Genomic DNA, 21,061 nt, shown 5'->3' with positions numbered 1-21,061 from the left:
TGCGGTATACTCGTTGTTGAGGGGAATGGCCACAAGGGAACCCTGCTCTGCCTGTCCTTTCCTCTTCCCTCGCCTGACAGTGACCCAATTTCCTGTCCTCTGCTCCTTTGGTGTAACTACCTCCCTGTAGCTACGATTTATAATCTCCTCATTCTCCCAAATGATCCGCAGGTCATCTAGCTCCTGCTCCAGTTCCCTAACGCGGTTTGTTAGGAGCTGCAGCTGGATGCACTTCTTGCAGGTGTCGTTGTCAGGGACACCGGAGGGCTCCCTGACTTCCCATATCCTGCAAGAGGAGCATTCCAACATCCTGCCTGGCATTCTCACTGCACTAAACAATCTGAACAAAAAAACTTACCGGAACCTACCCTGGCCTCTGCCTGTTCTCGCCGAAGCCTGTTTTAGCCAAAGCCGTCCCACTCTGACTCAGTCCACTCCGACGATGGCCGCTGTATATGGTGGTCTGCTTTTTAAACCTTGGCGCGCTACGTCACGCGCCTGCGCAGTGCAGACCCTTCTCCCCGAGCAGTATTTAAAAAAAAAATGACTTTTTCTACCCGATTTCTTCACTCCTTCTCAGCTGCTTGCTTCGACTGAAACAAGAACCGTTGAAAATTTCTCTTTTATGCTGTGAATGTGGTAGCTAAGTTGTGCACAAAGAATATAATGTTGGTTGGATAATCAGCTTTTGATACTGGTTGAGAGCTGGATCCTAATCAGACACTAAGGAGAAGCCTCAACATACTTTATACTTTATTGTCCCCAAACAATTGATACTAGTACATACAATCTTCATAGCGATATTTGATTCTGCGCTTCCTGCTTCCTGAATTACAAATTAATAGTAAATATTAAAAATTTAAGTTATAAATCATAAATAGAAAAATTAGAAAAATGGAAAGTAAGGTAGTACAAAAATACTGAGATGTAGGTCCGGATATTTTGAGGGTACGGCCCAGATCCGGGTTAGGATCTGTTCAGCAGTCTTATCACAGTTGGAAAGAAGCTGTTCCCGAATCTGGCCATACGAGTCTTCAAGCTCCTGAGCCTTCTCCAGGAGGGAAGAGGGACGAAAAGTGTGTTGGCTGGATAGGTCGTGTCCTTGATTATCCTGGCAGCACTGCTCCGACGGCATGCAGCGTAAAGTGAGTCCAAGGACAGAAGATTGGTTTGTGTGATGTGCTGTGCCGTGTTCACGATCTTCTGCGGCTTCTTCCGGTCTTGGACAGGACAACTTCCATACCAGCTTTTGATGCACCCTAGAAGAATGCTTTCTACGGTGCATCTATAAAAATTAGTGAGGGTTTTAGGGGACAGGCTAAATTTCTTTAGTTTTCTCAGGAAGCAAAGGCGCTGGTGGGCCTTCTTGGCAGTGGACTCTGCTTGGTTGGACCAAGTCAGGTCATTTGTGATATTGACCCCGAGGAACATAAAGCTTTTGACTGGTTCCACTTGCGCACCACCGATGTAAACTGGGCCGTGCAGTCCGCTACTCCTTCTGAAGTCTACAACTAATCCCTTCGTCTTGCTGATGTTGAGGGATAGGTTATTGTCTTCGCACTATGCCACCAGGTTCTTAATTTCCTCTCTGTACTCAAACTCATCATTACGCAAGATACGGCCTACAATTGTTGTGTCATCAGCAAACTTATATATTGAGTTCGATGGAAACTTGGCTACACAATCATGGGTGTACAGTGAGTACAGCAGGGGGCTGACTACACAGCCTTGTGGGGCACCAGTGCTCAGAGTGATTGTAGAGGCGAGCTTGTTCCCTGTTTTTACAGCCTGGGTCCTGTCTGTGAGGAAGTTGAAGATCCAGCTGCAGATCTGAGTGCCAAGGCCTAGGTTCTGGAGCTCAGGAATCAGTTTATTTGGAATGTTGGTATTAAAGGCAGAGCTGTAGTCAATGAAGAGGAGCTTTACGTATGCGTCTTTATTCTCCAGGTGTTCTAAGGAGGAATGTAGGGCCAGAGAGATGGCATCTGCCGTTGACCTGTTGCTCCGGTAGGTGAATTGCAAAGCGTCCAGTTTGGCCGGTAGGCTGTGGTGGATGTGTGCCATAACCAATCTCTCGAAGCACTTCATAGCAATTGATGTCAGAGCCACAGGTTGATAGTCATTCAGGCATGCCACCTTGCTCTTCTTCGGCACTGGGATTATCGTTGCCTTCTTAAAACACAAGGGGATCTTAGACTGAAGCAAGGAGCAGTTGAAGATGTCAGCAAACACTCCAGCTAGCTCGCTTGCACAGGCCCGGAGAACCCGTCCTGGGACGCCATCTGGGCCCATCGCCTTCCTTGGATTTATCTTCAGGAAGGCCCTTCTAACATCCTCCTCGGTGACGATAAATCTCGATGCCACCAGGTTGGGTTCATCCGGAGGGAGCGGGATGCTCCTCTTCTGTTTGAATCTTGTGTAGAATATGTTAAGTTCGTCAGGAAGAGAAGCGTCACAGTTATTGATATTCCCAGCCTTTTCTTTGCGCCCAGTGATCTCATTTAGACCCTGCCATAGTCTACTGGCATCCCTCCGGTTAGCCTGGGCTTCCAACTTGGCTCGATATTGCCTCTTGGCGCCCTTAATGGCTTTCCAGAGTTCACGCCTGGGTTCCAAGTAGCTACTGGTATCCCTGGACCTAAAAGCTGCAGCTCTAGCCTTCAAAAGGAACTTGACCTCATAATTCATCCAAGGTTTCCGGTTAGGGAATACCCGGATCATCTTGCGAGACACACAGTCCTCCGTGCATTTCCAAATAAAGTCCGTGACAGCTGAGGGATACTCATCGAGGTTAGCTGCCAGGTCCTTGAATACTAACCAGTCCACCATTTCAAAGCAGTCACAGAGGACCTCATCCATTTCCTCTGTCCAACGGACACTACTTTTGACACCGTGACCTCCTGCTTCAGTTTCTGTTTGTAAGCCGGGAGGAGTACGGCCTGATGGTCCAATTTTCCAAAGTGAGGTCGTGGGATGGAACGGTAGGCATCCTTGACTGCTGTGTAGCAGTGGTCAAGTATATTCGGGCCTCTAGTGGGGCAGAAGACATGTTGGTATAACTTTGGCAGTGCCTTTCTGAGGTTGGCCTGGTTAAAGTCCCCGGCTGTAATGAGCAAAGCCTCCGGATACCTGGTCTCAAGTTCACTGATGTTGGCATACGGTATGTTCAAAGCATACTCCACGTCCGCCTAGGGGGGAATATAGACCGCTGTCAGTATGACCAAGGTGAATTCCTGTGGCAGATAGTGAGGACGAAACTTCACCGACAGGTGTTCCAGGTCCGGGCTGCAGGAGCTTGTAAGTGCCACTGCGTCCAAGCACCACGCAGTGTTGATCAGTAGGCAGACACCACCTCCTCTCATCTTGCCCGAAGACGCCATGCAGTCTATCCGATGGATTGAAAATCCCTCTGGTCGGATGGCACAGTCAGGGGCGGCAGGGAGGGCCAGGTCTTGGTGAAACAGAATACACAGCAGTTCTTCATTTCCCTGCAGTGGGTGAGTCTCCCTTTCAGATCATCCACCTTGTTCTCTATGGCTTGCACATTAGCTAGTAGGATGGTGGGCATAGGGACACCGAAGCCTCTCAGCTTCAATCAGACCAGCAGCCCAGCTCTTTTCCCACACTTCCTCGGTAAATAGTGCATCTTTCCAGGTTTCCATGGATGCAGTGTGTTGTCAGCTCTTTGATGTTGGTGGACGCGTTCCGCGGGAATCGATCAGACGGTCCCGTCGTCGTGCACTCCGGGTCGGGCCGAGTAACGGGGGAGGCTCCACTGCCACTTCCAGCTGCCCCTGGCTGTCGATTGGGTCGGGCCCCGAAGCCGACACTTAATCCTGGAGGGCCGGGCTCCTGGCTGAAACAGATCCATAAGCTGAGTCACAGTTGCGGAGGCCTCCACTCCAGCCGAGCCTCGGGTTCTATTTCCGAGATCGGCGGCAAAGGCCTCACTTCCAGCAGCTGTGAATGTCCACCAATGGGGCTTTACGGTGGTCGCTCCGGGGAAGTATCTGGGGCACCTTGAGGTCTCCGCCGTCACTTCTGTGTGGTCGTCTGCTCCGGAGAGGTGTTGGTTAGAATGGGCCGTGCCTCCAAACTCTCTGGCACGGTAGCAGGCCGCGGGTCTCCGGGAACGAGGTGGGCCTCGCCGGTCGGGTCCAGGTGCGGTCCAGAGTTTAAGAAGCAATTCTGGAGTGGTGGTCTCCAGCTGGGTCAGTAGCTTTGCCAGGGTGTTGTTGATCTTGCTAGATGTAGCAGGTTGAAGGTTCAGAAGGGTTTCTTGGGTATAGGATAGTGGAGAGGGCAGTTTGATCGGGACAGCACGCGCAGAGTCGTTAGTTACCGGCGCCATCTTACTATACATTGAAATTGTACCATCGCATCTTGAAGAGGCAGAAGGTTTAATTCCTTCTGTCCCTTCCAAGCACATTGCCAGAGAATGAGCCTCGGCTAAAATAAAATACACTGGAATTTCCCAAAAATTTAAACCAGGCCTTGAGCAGCTGACTGGTTCTGTCCAGCATGCTAATGCTCTTTCCCAAGACATCTACTTGCTCTAACTGTTGCTCTTTTTAATTGTAAAAGTGGCTGTTGCTACATATCGCATTCCCCCCATATATTTACCTAGATTTTTAATATTTGAATGGTAACAGCTTGCCTTCATTTACCCTCTCTCCTCAACTCTGTTCTAATAAAACCATAAAACATCGGGACAGAATTTGGTCCATTGAGTCTAATCCAACATTCTATTCACGGCTGAAGGGCCTGTTCCTGTGCTGTACAACATTGCTCTGTGACCTAAGGGGAAAGTAGGAATCCCCCTTGGTGACACTTAGTACAAAAGATATCGGAGCATAAGTAGCCCATTTGGCCCATCAAGTCTGATCCACTATTCCATCATGGCTGATTTATTATCCTTGGAGTTCTCCTGCCTTCCCCATATAACCTTTGACACTCTTACTAATCAAGAACCTGTCATCCTCTGCTTTAAAAATATCCAGTGACTTGGCTTCCACAGCTATTTATGGCAATGAATTTCACAGATTCACCATAGAAGAAATTCTATTCTATCAATTGTACATTCACTGTTTGATATGCCTACTTTAAATCAGGTATTCTCCATATTTCCCCATTGACAAAACGATCTTCAAAAGGTGGAGACACAAGAGGCGCAGATGCTAGAATCTGGAGCAACAAACAATCTGCTGAAGGGACTAAGCAGAGCAACTTACTTAGTTCCTCCAGCAGACTGTTTGATACTTCAAAAAGTGTTAGATTTTTTGGGCAACTGATTTCTGAAAGCAAGGTTGAGAATTCACAGCAGAGAATAGGAACACACAAATTTCTTCCCAACCAAATTCAGCTAACTCAATCTGTGTATCCTTCCATCTGGTTAACATGGAACCATACAGAACAGCCCAGTACAGTACATTTTAACCTACTCTAAGATCAACTTGATCCTTCTCTTCTAGATATTCCTCCATTTTTTCTATCATTCATGTGTCTAGAAGTTTCTTAAGTACCTCTAATGTGCCTGCCCCTTGTCACATTTCTATTTCTGGACCTGTTTGTCGTCATGCCCCTGGTTTCCATTCCCTTCAAGAAATTTACCTCAGCCAGCACCTGTAGGTAGTGATTTCCAAGCTGTGTAAAACTTCTACTGAATTCTTCATTGGATTTGGCAATGACTGTATGGCAGATTGTTATTTTTACCTAACATCCTCCTTCTGAATTGCTGATTCTTTATTTGGACTTAATGTTAACCCTACCTTGATTGACTATTTGCCATGGGATAGACAGGCTAAAAGTTCTGCTGAGTTTAGCCATTGCCTAAAAAGCAGCTGGAAAATGTTTCAATTGAAGTAAAGATCCTGGTTGATCTGGGTCAGGTACCTTTGCGCTGCTGACAGAAAAGGCAGGATCTAACAGTGCCATCCATTTCAATTTTGACTTCCCATTCCAACATGCCTCTCCATGGCTGCTTCTTCTGCCACAATGAGGCCAAACTCAGGCTGCAGGAGAAACGCCTTTTATTACATCTGGGTAGCCTCCAACCTGGTGGCATGAACATCATTTTCTCTTACCTGACACACGTGAGCCTTTGCATCTAACACATTATTCTCCACAACTTCCACCATCTCCAAAGGGATCCTACCACTAAACACATCTTTAACAAACCAACTTTCTGCTTTGTACAGGGATTGCTCCCTCTGTGATTCCCTTGTCCATTCATCTGTCATCACTATTCTCCCTCCCAGCACTTATCCCTGCAAGTAGATGAAGTGCTACATCTGCCCATTCACTTCCATTCAAGGCCATTGAAGTGAGGCAACACTTCACCTGCAGATCTGCAGGGGTCGTCGATTCTATCCACTACTCCCGATGCATCTTCTGCTACCTTGTTGAGACCAATGGTAAATTGCTTTGCCCAACACCTCCGCTCCAGCCTCCAAAAGCAGAATTTCCTGATGGTCTAACATTTTAACCCAATTCCCATTCCCATTCTGATATGTCGATCTATGGCCTCCTCTTGTGCTATGATCAGGCCACCCTGAAGGTGGAGGAGCAACACCTTTTATTCCATCTGGGTAGCCTGAACCTGATGAACCTGATGAATATCAATTTCCCCTTCTGGTAAAAAAAATATTTCTCTTCCACTGAAGAGTTTAAGAAGGGGCTGAGAAGAGCAAGAAGGGGGCATGAGTAGGCCTTGGCGAGTAGGGTAAAGGAAAACCCCAAGGCATTCTTCAATTATGTGAAGGAAAAAAGGATGACAGGAGTGAAGGTAGGACCGATTAGAGATAAAGGTGGGAAGATGTGTCTGGAGGCTGTGGAAGTGAGCGAGGTCCTCAATGAATACTTCTCTTCGGTATTCACCAATGAGAGGGAACTTGATGATGGTGAGGACAATATGAGTGAGGTAGATGTTCTGGAGCATGTTGATATTAAGGGAGAGGAGGTGTTGGAGTTGTTAAAATACATTAGGACGGATAAATCCCCGGGGCCTGATGGAATATTCCCCAGGCTGCTCCACGAGGCGAGGGAAGAGATTGCTGAGCCTCTGGCTAGGATCTTTATGTCCTCGTCGTCCATGGGAATGGTACCGGAGGATTGGAGGGAGGCAAATGTTGTCCCCTTGTTCAAAAAAAGTAGTAAGGATAGTCTGGATAATTATAGACCAGTGAGCCTTACGTCTGTGGTGGGAAAGCTGTTGGTAAAGATTCTTAGGGATAGGATCTATAGGCATTTAGAGAATCATGGTCTGATCAGGGACAGTCAGCATGGGTTTGTGAAGGGCAGATCATGTCTAACAAGCCTGACAGAGTTCTTTCAGGAGGTGACCAGGCATATAGATGGGGGTAGTGCAGTGGATGTGATTTATATGGATTTTAGTAAGGCATTTGACAAGGTTCCACATGGTAAGCTTATTCAGAAAGTCAGAAGGCATGGGATCCAGGGAAGTTTAGCCAGGTGGATTCAGAATTGGCTTGCCTGCAGAAGGCAGAGGGTGGTGGTGGAGGGAGTACATTCAGATTGGAGGATTGTGACTAGTGGTGTCCCACAAGGATCTGTTCTGGGACCTCTACTTCTCGTGATTTTTATTAACGACCTGGATGTGGGGGTAGAAGGGTGGGTTGGCAAGTTTGTAGACGACACAAAGGTTGGTGATGTTGTAGATAATGTAGAGGATTGTCAAAGATTGCAGAGAGACATTGATAGGATGCAGAAGTGGGCTGAGAAGTGGCAGATGGAGTTCAACTCGGAGAAGTGTGAGGTAGTACACTTTGGAAGGACAAACTCCAAGGCAGAGTACAAAGTAAATGGCAGGATACTTGGTAGTGTGGAGGAGCAGAGGGATCTGGGGGTACATGTCCACAGATCCCTGAAAGTTGCCTCACAGGTGGATAGGGTAGTTAAGAAAGCTTATGGGGTGTTAGCTTTCATAAGTCTAGGGATAGAGTTTAAGAGTCGCGATGTAATGATGCAGCTCTGTAAAACTCTGGTTAGGCCACACTTGGAGTACTGTGTCCAGTTCTGGTCGCCTCACTATAGGAAGGATGTGGAAGCATTGGAAAGGGTACAGAGGAGATTTACCAGAATGCTACCTGGTTTAGAAAGTATGCATTATGATCAGAGATTAAGGGAGCTAGGGCTTTACTCTTTGGAGAGAAGGAGGATGAGAGGAGACATGATAGAGGTGTACAAGATAATAAGAGGAATAGATAGAGTGGATAGCCAGCGCCTCTTCCCCAGGGCACCACTGCTCAATACAAGAGGACGTGGCTTTAAGGCAAGGGGTGGAAAGTTCAAGGGGGATATTAGAGGAAGGTTTTTTACTCAGAGAGTGGTTGGTGCGTGGAATGCACTGCCTGAGTCAGTAGTGGAGGCAGATACACTAGTGAAGTTTAAGAGACTACTAGACAGGTATATGGAGAAATTTAAGGTGGGGGCTTATATGGGAGGCAGGGCTTGAGGGTCAGCACAACATTGTGGGCCGAAGGGCCTGTACTGTGCTGTACAATTCTATGTTCTATGTTCACTCTATTTCCCACTCTGGCCCCTTACCTTTTCTGATCTGCCTATCATCACCCCGTGGCGCAGCTCCTCCTTTCCTTTATCCTATGGTCCAACCTTCCCTCCGATTAGATTCCTTCATCTCCAGCCCTTTACCTTTCCCACCCACTAGGCATCACCAATCACCTTCTAGCTTGTCCTCCTCCGCTCTCCACCTTTTTATTTTGATGTCTTTTCCCCTCCTTTCCAGTCCTGAAGAAGGGTCTCAGCCAAAAACATCGACTGTAGATCATTTCTATGGAGGCTGCCTGACCTGTTGAGGCCCTCCAACATTTTGTTTGTGTTGTTTTGGATTTCCAGCATCTGCAGTATTTCTTCTGCTTATCAATTTCTCTAACTTCTGGTAATTTCTTCCTCCCTCCCCCGTTTCTCACTTTTTGCATTCCACATTCTGGCTATGCTCTCACCCTTTCACTTGCCTATCATCTCCCTCTGGTACCCCTCCTCTTTTTTTCTTTATTCCATGGTAAACTGTCCTCTCCTATTAGATTTCTTCTTCAACTCTTTACCTCTTCCACCTATCACCTCCCAGCTTCTTACTTCATTCCCCCTCCCTCACAAATCCACCACTCCCCTCACCTGACCTCCAACCACCATACTCCCCATCTTCTTATTCTGACATCTGTCCCCTTTCAAGTCCTGATGAAGGGTCTTAATTGAAACATCAGAGATGTTTCCAGAGGTGATGCCTTACTTGTTGAGTTCGCCATCATTGAGTATACGTTGCCAAAATTTCCAGCAATGCAGAATCACATGACTAACTTTCCTTTCTCTGCCCAGAGATACATAAATCCATTATAGTACCGGCTGAGGCTACACAGTCTGGGTATAATGTATGGGATCAACAAAATCAAACTAGTTCCAGGTTACATTCAAATCGACTGAGCCAGAGAATTAGCTGGAGAGATTTGAATTCTATTGAAATTGTGGATTTTAAATATAGCAACCAAACAAAAAGACTGACAAACGCATGCATCAACAATCAAGTGAAGAGATTTTAATTCTCACCCAGTTCACCGTTTTCAATGCATTCAAAGGTGACCCAAACTTCCCTTTCTCCTGTTAACATGTTCTTCATATCCAGCACCTGATTCGTCAGTTCCTCTGATGTCATTGTAGGTGATACCTATAACATTAGGTGCGTTACTAAAAGTAACTATGCAGTGTGTCCAACCCACAGAAGCCCAAAAGGCACACAGTTCTAACAATTTATAGCAGTCTTTCTCAACCTTTTTACCATGGAGGAACCATTGAAGTAATTTTCAGGTCACAGGGAATCCCTGCGTAAAAATTATTATATCTACAGCTCACAGTATATTAGCGTGATCAGTAAGTTGTAGATATAATAAGCAAAAACAATTGTCAATGCTCTTTTGAGTAGAGAATGAATTTTTAACCAGCCTTTCTTGACAAAAACAGATACCTAGTTAAGCTTAGCTTACCTTTCTTGAAAATAATTGCTTTAAACCATAGAAACCATAGAAACTACAGCACAGAAGCAGGCCTTTTGGCCCTTCTTGGCTGTGCCGAACCATTTTCTGCCTAGTCCCACTGACCTGCACACGGACCATATCCCTCCATACACCTCCCATCCATGTATCTGTCCAATTTATTCTTAAATGTTAAAAAAAGGACCCGCATTTACTACCTCGTCTGGCAGCTCATTCCATACTCCCACCACTCTCTGTGTGAAGAAGCCCCCCCAATGTTCTCTTTAAACTTTTCCCCCCTCACCCTTAACCCATGTCCTCTGGTTTTTTTTCTCCCCTTGCCTCAGTGGAAAAAGCCTGCTTGCATTCATTCTATCTATACCTATCATAATTTTATATACCTCTATCAAATCTCCCCTCATTCTTCTATGCTCCAGGGAATAAAGTCCTAACCTATTCAACCTTTCTCTGTAACTGAGTTTCTCAAGTCCCGGCAACATCCTTGTAAACCTTCTCTGCACTCTTTCAACCTTATTTATATCCTTCCTGTAATTTGGTGACCAAAACTGAACATGATGCTCCAGATTCGGCCTCACCAATGCCTTATACAACCTCATCATAACATTCCCTTTCATAAATATTAAAATCTCATAAGGCAAACATAATAAATTTCTGTTCAATAACCAGCTGAAGCCAAAATGAGATTTAATTTTTCTACGGGTAGGCTTGGTAGATTTAATTTAAATAAAAATTGTAAATTGATTTTAATTAATGCTATTTACAACATGAAAATTTATTGATAATGTTGAATAGTAAAGTTAATAAAAACCATAAATCAAAGGCATAATAAATGAGGAAACTGCAAAAGATAAAGAAACTTCACAAAACAATTAACTTCTGACCTACACAATCCACCTTTTGCAATATTTACAACATCAGCAAAACAGCAGGCCAGCAATTGAGTCACAGCATGTAAAAATTCCTTCATTGGAATGAAAATTTCCCTCAAATTTTCTACTACACCAGTAGAGTTTGTTCGCTCCCATAAGTCGGTTGGCGGCATGGGGAGGTAATTTGGGAGGGAAAGGCTGACTTCATAGCCCAAGCTGGGTGAGCCCATCCAGTGTTCAGGAAATGCAGTTCACGCTCCTTATCATCCTACCGTCCTCCCTTCCATGCAATACAGCGCTTACCATTATCAATGATCTCCCCTATCTCACATCAAAAGCTGAGAACGGACTCAACCAAATAAACACGGTCCTACTGCACACTATCCCACCGGGCTGAGGGACCCCTACCGAGATTGCTAATGGAGCTGCTCGGTCACTGCCCACCATTGTGAGTGCTAGCATTGCGCATCACGCGAAATTCAAAAAAACGACATTTATTCCTTTTTTAATCACAATCTCTCACAGAACCCCAGTTAAGAAACCCTGGTTTATAGCAACAGATGGGCTTCAAGAAATAGGAGATCAGATGCACCCAAATATGGACCCAAGTTTTAATATCTTTCCAAACAAATCCATCTGACTTAATTTATTTATACAGCTGTGCCTGGTTTTGCTGGCAAGGTCACTGTTTATTGTCTATTTTCAATGAGCTTTGACTTGGTGGCTTGCTCTGCCATATACACTCAGTGGCACTATCTAATAAAGTGGATGCTGAGTGTCTGTTTGTGCTCTTTGGCTGTTGTAGTCCATCCATTTCATAGTTCAACATGTTTTGCATTCACAGATCCTCTTCTGTACACCACTGCTGTAACACGTGGTTACTCTCACCTTCCTGTCAGCTTGAACCTGTCTGGCCATTCTCTGCCCTCTATTATTAACAAGGCATCTTTGCCCACAGAATGGGTGCTTTGTTTTTCTCAAAACTCCAGAAACCATTGTGTATGAAATTCCCAGGAAATCAGCAATATCTGGCACCAACAATTATTCCACAGTCAAAATCACTTAGATCACATTTCTTCTCCATTCTGATCTTTGGTCTGAATAATAACACTGAACCTCTTGACCTTGCCTGCATGCTTTAATGCATTGAGTTGCTGCCACATGATTGGCTGATTCAATATTTGCATTAACAAGCAGGTGTATAAATGTACGATTAAAGTGGCCACTGAGTGTATAGGTAAAGGCATCCGTTAGTCTTGCGAGACCATGGATCTGCACCTGGAAAGTCTTCATTCTCCAGGGCGCAGGCCTGGGCAAGGTTGTATAGAAGACCAGCAGTTGCCCATGCTGCAAGTCTCCCCTCTCCACGACACCGATGTTGTCCAAGGGAAGGGCATTAGGACCCATACAGCTTGGCACCAGTGTCGTCGCAGAGCAATGTGTGATTAAGTGCTTTGCTCAAGGACACAACATGTTGCCTCAGCTGGGGCTCGAACTCACGACCTTCAGGTCGCTAGTCCAATGCCTTAACCACTTGGCCACGTGCCCACTGAGAGTCAGTCATATTGGTGGGTCTGTAGTCACACATCGGTCAAAGTGGGTGAGGATGACATATTGGCTCTCTGTTCCACCATTTACTGTGTCTGATGTTCTCTAGCATTCTTTCTCATTACACTTTGTAGATGAATGACATTCCATTATCCCCACTCCTTAGTTGTTAGTCATGTTGCCTGGGAATGTGCCTGATCAATTGGCCACACTTAACAATGGGCCTCACTGGATTTAAATGTTTTAGCTTTTTTGCTTTAGATCTTTTGGTTCAATTACTCTTGAAAACAGACCATTCAGCCCATCAACTCTGCATTGACCATCAGGCTACTATTTGTACTACACTGTTCTAGTTTAAAGTTCATTTCAACTCTCACCAAGTGTTCATTCTCACTGCAGTGGTCAGTTAACCTGGCACCTTCAGGATGTGGGAGGAATCTGGAGCACCTGGAAGGAACCTACGCGTTTGCTGGGAGAACCTGCTAACTCCATGCACTCATCCTGTTGACTGCACCAAAGTGTCACTTTACACCAAAAGGTTCTCATATCTGGCTCAGTTAGGCAGAAAGATACATCCTTTGAAAACAGACCCTTCAGCCCATCAACTCTGCATTGACCATCAGGCTACTATTTGTACTACACTGTTCTAATTTTAAGTTCATTTCAACTCCCACCAAATGTCAATTTTCACTGCACCATTTATCTACTCGAATCCAAGTCTATTAGGACAGAACAGAGCAAGCATTAAAATATTTATCTAGTTATGCCCGGGCTCCTCTCACTGCAGCCCACCTCCCATTCTGTCGATCCACAGTGCCGTTCATGACCACCCTGTCCATGAGGCCCCAAAAAGTTACCCCAAGCCCCCCTAATGTTCTATTTTATACCCTCTCCACTGATACAGAATGCTGCAGTAAGTGTTCCAATACACAGCACCAACTCAAACCACCAAACTGGGGGAGTCACGTGATGACGTGGGTTTGAGACGTGTAAATCCAGCTCTCCCGCAACAAATCAGCAAAGTACCGTTTAAACAAAACAAACTTAATAAATATTTTCTGAAAACTATTTATAAACTTTGTAAGACTACTTTACGATATGCCTCCTAAACCGCAACAAAAGAAGTCTGCTGTTGTGAAGCAGCCGCGAGAGGGGAAGAAAAAAGGGCCTATTGCAACGATGGAGCCTCGGACTCAGGTTGGATCTCCTTCAGTAGAACAGGGAGCAATGGCGGTGGTAGCGGTTTCTCCGAAGATGATACCGGAAATGCGCATGCGCAAATTGACACAGCGCAAACTACAAGAACCGACAGCCACTGCAATTGAAAATGACTCAGAGTCAGAATTGGATTCTGCAGAGAACACAGATGAAGAAGAGGAGGAAGAATTGGAAGCGATTGGAAGTTAAGGAGATGATAGAGACATAAGAGAGGCTATATTGCAATTAACGGCTGAACTAAGAAAAGTAAGAGAAGAGCTTAGAGATACGAAGATGTACTATAATAAAGTTATGGAAAGACAGGACAAAATGGATAAGAAGCTTCAGAAGATGGAAAGAGCAATGGGGCATATGAATGATAGAGTGGAAAAAACAGAAAATGATCTGCTTGTCTGGAACTCGGAAAGGAATCGACTCTTGGAGAAAGTGGACATGTTGGAAAATTTCAGTAGACGTAATAATATTAAAATTGTTGGTCTTAAAGAAGGTACGGAGGGAGGAAAACCAATAGAATTTTTTCAAAGATGGATCCCGGATGTTTTGCAAATGGAAGAGGAGGTTCGACCAATTGAAATTGAGCGGGCACATAGAGCTCTAAGACCAAAACCAAGAGATGACCAATATCCACGATCGATTTTAACAAAATTCTTAAGATTTCAAGACAAGGAAAGGATTCTACAGGCAGCTGCTCGAGCTGCCAAGGATAGAAAAGGGCCATTGATGATTCAAGGGAACAAAGTTTTTTTCTACCCTGATATAAGTTATGAACTTTTGAAGAGAAGGAAGAAATTTAATCCAGTGAAAAAAACCCTATGGGATCATGGTTATCAATTTACACTGTGTTATCCTGCAACCTTGAAGATTTTTTTGCCTGGTGGAGAAAAAAGATTTTTTGATGACTACCAGAAAGCAGAGCAGTTTGTGAGAGATTCTCTGAATATTCACCAGATACAACAACAAATCCAGGGGAGCGAGATAGATTGAAGATGAAGATTGGGTCAAAGAATGGACTTGTTGGATTTTTGAAGCTGGATGAATGTATAAATATATTATTAATTATACGAGGGGGGTAAGAAAGGTTAAAATTGGAGGAATATTAGTTGGGAATAGTAACACTAATTTTGTCTATATATATATATATAATTTTTTTTTGTTGTGGGGAGCTGGAAGAAGCACTGATCAATTGCTACGCTAATCATGTGTGCAAGCGTGGCTTTTGCCATGACCCGTAAAATGGAGGGGGGTAGTGTTGTGTATCTTTTCATTCACAACATTAGTGGGGGGGTATTTTGTTTTTTCTTTTTTTGTATTCTTTCTATCTTTTTTTTCTTTTTGCCTGGAAGGTTGGGAGGGAAACACATAGCAACATGGTGAAGTTTAAAGAGATTCCCCAAGGAACTATGAGAGTTGAGAAGATAAGTAATGTTTTAGATTGGAGTAACTTTGTTAAGAATAATGACTAATTTATTGAATTTTTTGAGTTTTAATGTTAATGGGCTTAATGGACCAGTGAAAAGAAAAAGAATCTTAACACATATTAAAAAAATGTAGATAGATTTAGCTTTTTTACAGGAAACGCACCTAACAGAAACAGAACATCAGAAACTAAAGAGAGATTGGGTGGGTAGTGTTGTTGCGGCTTCATTTAATTCAAAAGCGAGGGGAGTAGCAATTTTGATCAATAAAATGTTACCAATTAGAATACAAAATGTAATAACTGATTCTGCGGGGAGATATGTGATTATACATTGTCAACTTTTTTCTGAACTATGGACTTTTGTGAATATTTATGCACCAAACGAAAATGATGCAAAATTCATACAAGAAGCTTTTCTGAATTTGGCGGATGCACATGAAAAAATATTAATTGGAGGAGATTTTAATTTTTGCTTAGACCCAGTCTTAGATAGATCAACCAAGGCTGTTATAAAATCGAAGGTAGTAAATTTAACTTTATCATTGATGAAAGATTTAAATTTGATTGATATATGGAGAAGAATCAATCCTAAAGAAAGAGACTATTCGTTCTATTTCCATAGACATAAAACTTACTCGAGGATAGATTTTTTTCTATTATCAATGCATAGTCAACACAGAGTGAAAAATATGGAATATAAAGCAAGAATATTATCAGATCATTCCCCTTTATTAATGACAATAATAATGGCTGATAAGGAAGAAGTGGCTTATAGATGGAGATTTAATTCAACATTATTAAAATGTCAAGATTTTTGTGATTTTATGAAAAAGCAGATTCAATTTTATTTGGATACAAATTTTCATTCAGTGGATGATAAATTTATATTATGGGATGCGATGAAAGCATATCTTAGGGGCCAGATAATAAGTTAATACATCTAAAATTAAGAAGGAATATATGGCAGAACTAGATCAGTTGGAAAAAGAGATTACAAAAATAGAAAAAGAATCTCAAAGATATATGTCAGAAGTAAAACCAAGACAACTTGTCAATAAGAAGTTACAATATAATACGCTTCAGACATATAGAATGGAAAAAGCAATTATAAGAACTAAACAAAGGTATTATGAGTTAGGTGAGAGAGCACATAAAATTCTTGCCTGGCAGTTGAAAACAGAACAAGCTTCCAAAACAATAAATGCAATTAGAACAAGGGCAAATAAAATATCTTATAAACCTCTTGAAATAAATGAAACCTTTAAAAATTTCTATTCTGAATTACATCAATCAGAATCCCAAAATGATGTTAATGAGATAGAAAGGTTTTTATCACAAGTTTCTCCTCCAAAATTGAATTTGGAAGAACAGAAGGGATTAGATATGCCTTTTACATTACAAGAAGTTGAAGAAGCTTTAGGATCACTCCAAAGTAATAAATCCCCTGGAAAAGATGGTCTTCCACCTGAATTTTATAAAAAATTTAAAGATTTATTATTTCCTCTCTTTATGGAACTAATACGTCAAGTAGAAAAAATACATAAACTTCCAGAATCTTTTTCAACAGCGATTGTAATAGTATTGCCAAAAAAAGACAGAGATCCTATGAAACCAACATCATACAGGCCTATTTCTTTATTGAATATGGATTATAAAATAATAGCAAAAATTTTATCGAATAGATTATCTAAATATTTACCAAAATTAATACATATGGATCAAACAGGATTTATTAAAAATAGACAATTGGCAGATAATGTAACCCGGCTACTCAGTATAATTCATTTGGCTCAAAAAAGGGACGAGAAGAGTATAGTAGTAGCCTTGGATGCAGAAAAAGCATTTGATAGATTAGAATGGGATTTTTTATTTAAAGTATTAGAAAAATATGGGTTAGGAACATCTTTTATAAATTGGATTAAAACTTTAAATTCTAACCCTAAGGCTAAAGTAGTGACAAACTCTCAAATTTCAACACCATTCCAGTTAAAAAGGTCAACTAGACAAGGTTGTCCATTATCACCTGCTTTATTTGTATTGGCCATCGAGCCATTAGCAGAACTAATCAGAATTGATCCAGATATTATGGGTTTTAGAGTTAATCAGGAGAAATATAAAATTAATCTTTTTGCCGATGATGTTTTGATCTACTTAACAAACCCACAACATTTGTTACATAAATTATCTTCTAGATTGGATGAATATGGGAAGGTATCAGGTTACAAAATAAATTGGGATAAAAGTGAAATTTTACCTCTTACTAAAGGAGACTATAGTCAATGTCGATTAGTAACCCAATTTAGATGGCCGGTAAATGGTATAAAGTATTTAGGTATAAGACTTGATAATGATGTAAAGAATTTATATAAATTTAATTATTTACCACTATTGAAAAAAATTCAAGAAGATTTTGACAAATGGATGATACTACCAATAACATTAGTAGGTAGAGTCAATGTTGTAAAAATGAATATATTTCCTAGATTACAGTATTTGTCTCAAACATTACCAATACAATTGCCACAGAAATTTTTTCAAGAGTTAAATAAATGTGTGAGAAAATTTCTTTGGAAAGGTAAAATGTCAAGAATATTATTGGAAAAATTGACATGTAAATTTGGGTTAGGAGGGTTACAACTTCCAAACTTTAAAAACTATTATAAAGCAAATCAACTTAGATTTATTGCATCTTTCTTCGATGATCGAAAACCAGCATGGATTAAAATAGAATTAGACAAGATAGGAGAAAATAGACCTGAAGATTTTATATATAAATGGGAATCTAAATGGATACGGGAAAAGAAAGAATCTTCTATATTAACACATTTGATTGATCTATGGAATAAGATAAATGTTGATAATGAAACAAAGAAATCTCTATTAGCAAGGAGACCTTTGTTCCAAAACAGACTTATTCCTTTTACAATGGACAATCAACTTTTATATAATTGGAATATAAAAGGGATTAAATTTATAGGAAATCGTTTTGAACGAGGTATATTGATGTCATTTGAACAATTAAAGGATAAATATAAAATATCAAATAATACTTTCTTTTGTTACTTCCAATTAAGGGCTTACTTAAAAGGTAAGCTGGGTCAAACAATGTTTTTGCCAAAACCTAATGAAATTGAAATTTTAATTTAAAAAGGGAAAATTAAAAAAATTATTTCTTGTATGTATAATTTGATTCAAGAACAGACAATTAAACAAGGAACCCATAAGTCAAAGCAGAAATGGGAAACAGATCTGAATATTAATATTGATGAAACAAATTGGTCAAGACTCTGTCTTGACAGTATGACAAATACAATAAATGTTCGACTTAGATTAGTACAATATAATTTTTTACACCAATTATATATTACACCACAAAAAAAAATAGATTAAATTCAAATTTATCCGATAAATGTTTTCGGTGTAATCAAGAAATTGGTACTTTTTTACATTCTACTTGGTCTTGTTTTAAAATTCAACCCTTTTGGATAAATTTAAGAGTCTTATTGGAACAAATTACTGGAACTCAACTTCCACATAACCCTGTATTATTTCTATTAGGTGATATTGAAGGGATAAAACTGAAACTTAAATTGAATACCAGAAAGAATTTATAAAAATTGCATTGGCAGTAGCTAAGAAGACTATAGCAGTTACTTGGAAATCTGATTCGTATTTAAGTATGGATCGTTGGAATAATGAAATGGCTAGTTCTATTCCACTCGAAAAAATTACTTATAATTTAAGAGATAAATACGTAACATTTTTGAATATTTGGCGCCCTTATTTACAAAAGATAGGATGGCATATTTAAGTGCTCCGATAAGGACCTTGGTCCCTTGGGGAAAGTAACGAATAATTATACCAAATTTATTTTGAATCCCATGGAGCATGTGGAAACCTTCCAACACCCAGGCGGCTCTTTTCTTTTTTTTTCTCTTTTCTTTCTTTTTAGGTAGGACTATATATGGGGGGGGGGGGGAGGGTAGATTTTATCTTTTCATGTATTCTTTTTGAAAACTCAATAAAAATTATATTACAAAAAAAACCCACCAAACCAGAACCAATCGTCACTGGTCACCACTCTTCACCTGTCACACTCCTGTGTTCACGAACTTTCAGGTTCCCATGGTTATTTCCAGAGCAGTATTGCTTTCTCCTGGTTGTATTCCCGTGATAGTAATCAGAATCCTGTTACATTCAATACCACAGGGGTGGTGAGATATTTGACAAGCACGAAGATTTACCTTTTACAATACAGAGATCAGGATTGAATCTGTCTTGCTGAAGCTGTGAGGCAGTGGGTCAGCCCTGTACATACTGAACAAGGGAGGTTGTACTGGAGAGAAATTAGTCACATAAAGGGCAACACACACTTTCATAAGCATGAGAGAATTTGGCAATTTTCAGCACCTGTAGAATCCCTTGTGCTCACATAACAGGCAATACTCCTATCGGTTGCCCCTTGAATCTTCAACTGAAAATGGTGCTTGCACATTTCAGACCCACCTTGAGTGTCATGCAACAGTCAGTCGTCTTTGTCTCAACGTAGACCTCCATGATCAGATCTCCGGCCTGGGAAAGCTGTAAGCCAAACAAATTCTGTTAGGGGAGACAAATTTGTGACTTACAAATGACTACAATATTATCCTAAGGGAGATTCTGTTTGTAATAACTATTGATTAATTGATTGATATATCTGCGATCTATTTATTTGATTAAAAAATAAAAATCTGTAGCTTTACTTAGTGATCTGAGGCTCTGTCATACAGCATAATCACGTTTAGTGTCATATAGGCTGGGTCCTGAAGTTTGATGTCTGGCTCTGCGAGCCTTTGTCCCTTGATGCAATCTGAAACCAGCATCATTTCTAAATTCCTGGAGTGGTGCGGGATAGGTGGCAGAGAAGGAGCACCAGTAGTGGGGAAGGTGGGGTAGATGTATGGGTGCAGACAATCCCAGCATGAGACATAAGGTAAGGTCATTTGATTTCAAACAATTGATTTATTGATCATTACAGACCTTCTCTCTGGTCTCCCTCCCCTCTCTCTTTTCCTTTTCCCAACCATGACTCCCCTCTCCCTGCCCCCTTCCCACTTTCAGCCCACAAAAGAGACCCATATCAGAATGAAGTTTAACATCATTCACATAGGTCATGAAATTTGTTTTTCTTTTACACAGCAGGACAGTGTAATACATAAAATTACTACAATACTGTGAAAAAGTTTTGGACACTCGCGCTCTATTTATATATATATATATATATAAACACTAAGACTTTTGCACAAAACTGTATGGGTTTCTTCGGTATTCACTAAGCAGAAGGATATTGATCTGTGTAAGGTAAGGGAAACAAGTGGGGTAGTTAATGTAAACTATGATGATTAAAGAAGAGGAAGTACTGGTGCTTTTAAGGAATATAAAAGTGGATAAGTCTCCGGGTCCTGACAGGATATTCCCTAGGACCTTGAGGGAAGTTAGTGCAGAAATAGCAAGGACTCTGACAGAAATGTTTCAAATGTCATTAGAAATGGGGATGGTGCTGGAGGATTGGCGTATTGCTCATGTGGTGCCATTGTTTAAAAAGGGTTCTAAGAGGAAACCTAGCAATTATCGGCCTGTAAGTTTGACGTCAGTGGGAGGTAAATGAATGGAAAGTATTCTTAGTGATGGTATATATAATTATCTGGATAGACAGGGTCTGATTAGGAACAGTCAACATGGATTTGAATGCAGAAGGTCATGTTTGACAAATCTTATTAAATTTTTTGAAGAGGTTACTAGGAAAATTGATGAGGGTAAAGCAGTGAATGTTGTCTATATGGACTTCAGTAAGGCCTTTTACAGGGTTCCACATGGAAAGTTAGTTAGGAAGGTTCAATTGTTGAGGTATTAATATTGAAGTACAAACCCCATTTCCAGAAAAGTTGGGATATTTTCCAAAATGCAATAAAAACAAAAATCTGTGATATGTTAATTCACGTGAA

General features: G+C 41.4%; 1 protein-coding gene across 8 annotated transcripts in view; it reads right to left on the bottom strand.

Moving 5' to 3' along the window:
* The window catches only part of arap3 (ArfGAP with RhoGAP domain, ankyrin repeat and PH domain 3), a 358,711-nt gene that overhangs the window by 48,929 nt on the left and 288,721 nt on the right, over positions 1 to 21,061 (bottom strand). For all 8 annotated transcript variants that reach the window (XM_072264187.1, XM_072264192.1, XM_072264193.1 and 5 more), the window contains 2 exons: positions 19,584 to 19,658; positions 9,583 to 9,700 (listed from right to left, as the gene is read on the bottom strand). In XM_072264187.1, the coding sequence (XP_072120288.1) occupies positions 9,583 to 9,700; positions 19,584 to 19,658 (193 nt within the window). The remainder of the gene's footprint in view (positions 1 to 9,582; positions 9,701 to 19,583; positions 19,659 to 21,061) is intronic.

The sequence above is a fragment of the Mobula birostris genome, chromosome 7, assembly GCF_030028105.1.
Source record: "Mobula birostris isolate sMobBir1 chromosome 7, sMobBir1.hap1, whole genome shotgun sequence".
Classification (NCBI taxonomy): domain Eukaryota; kingdom Metazoa; phylum Chordata; class Chondrichthyes; order Myliobatiformes; family Myliobatidae; genus Mobula; species Mobula birostris.
The sequence above is the reverse complement of the archived record's forward strand: the minus strand, read 5'-3'. Positions and strand labels throughout refer to the sequence as shown.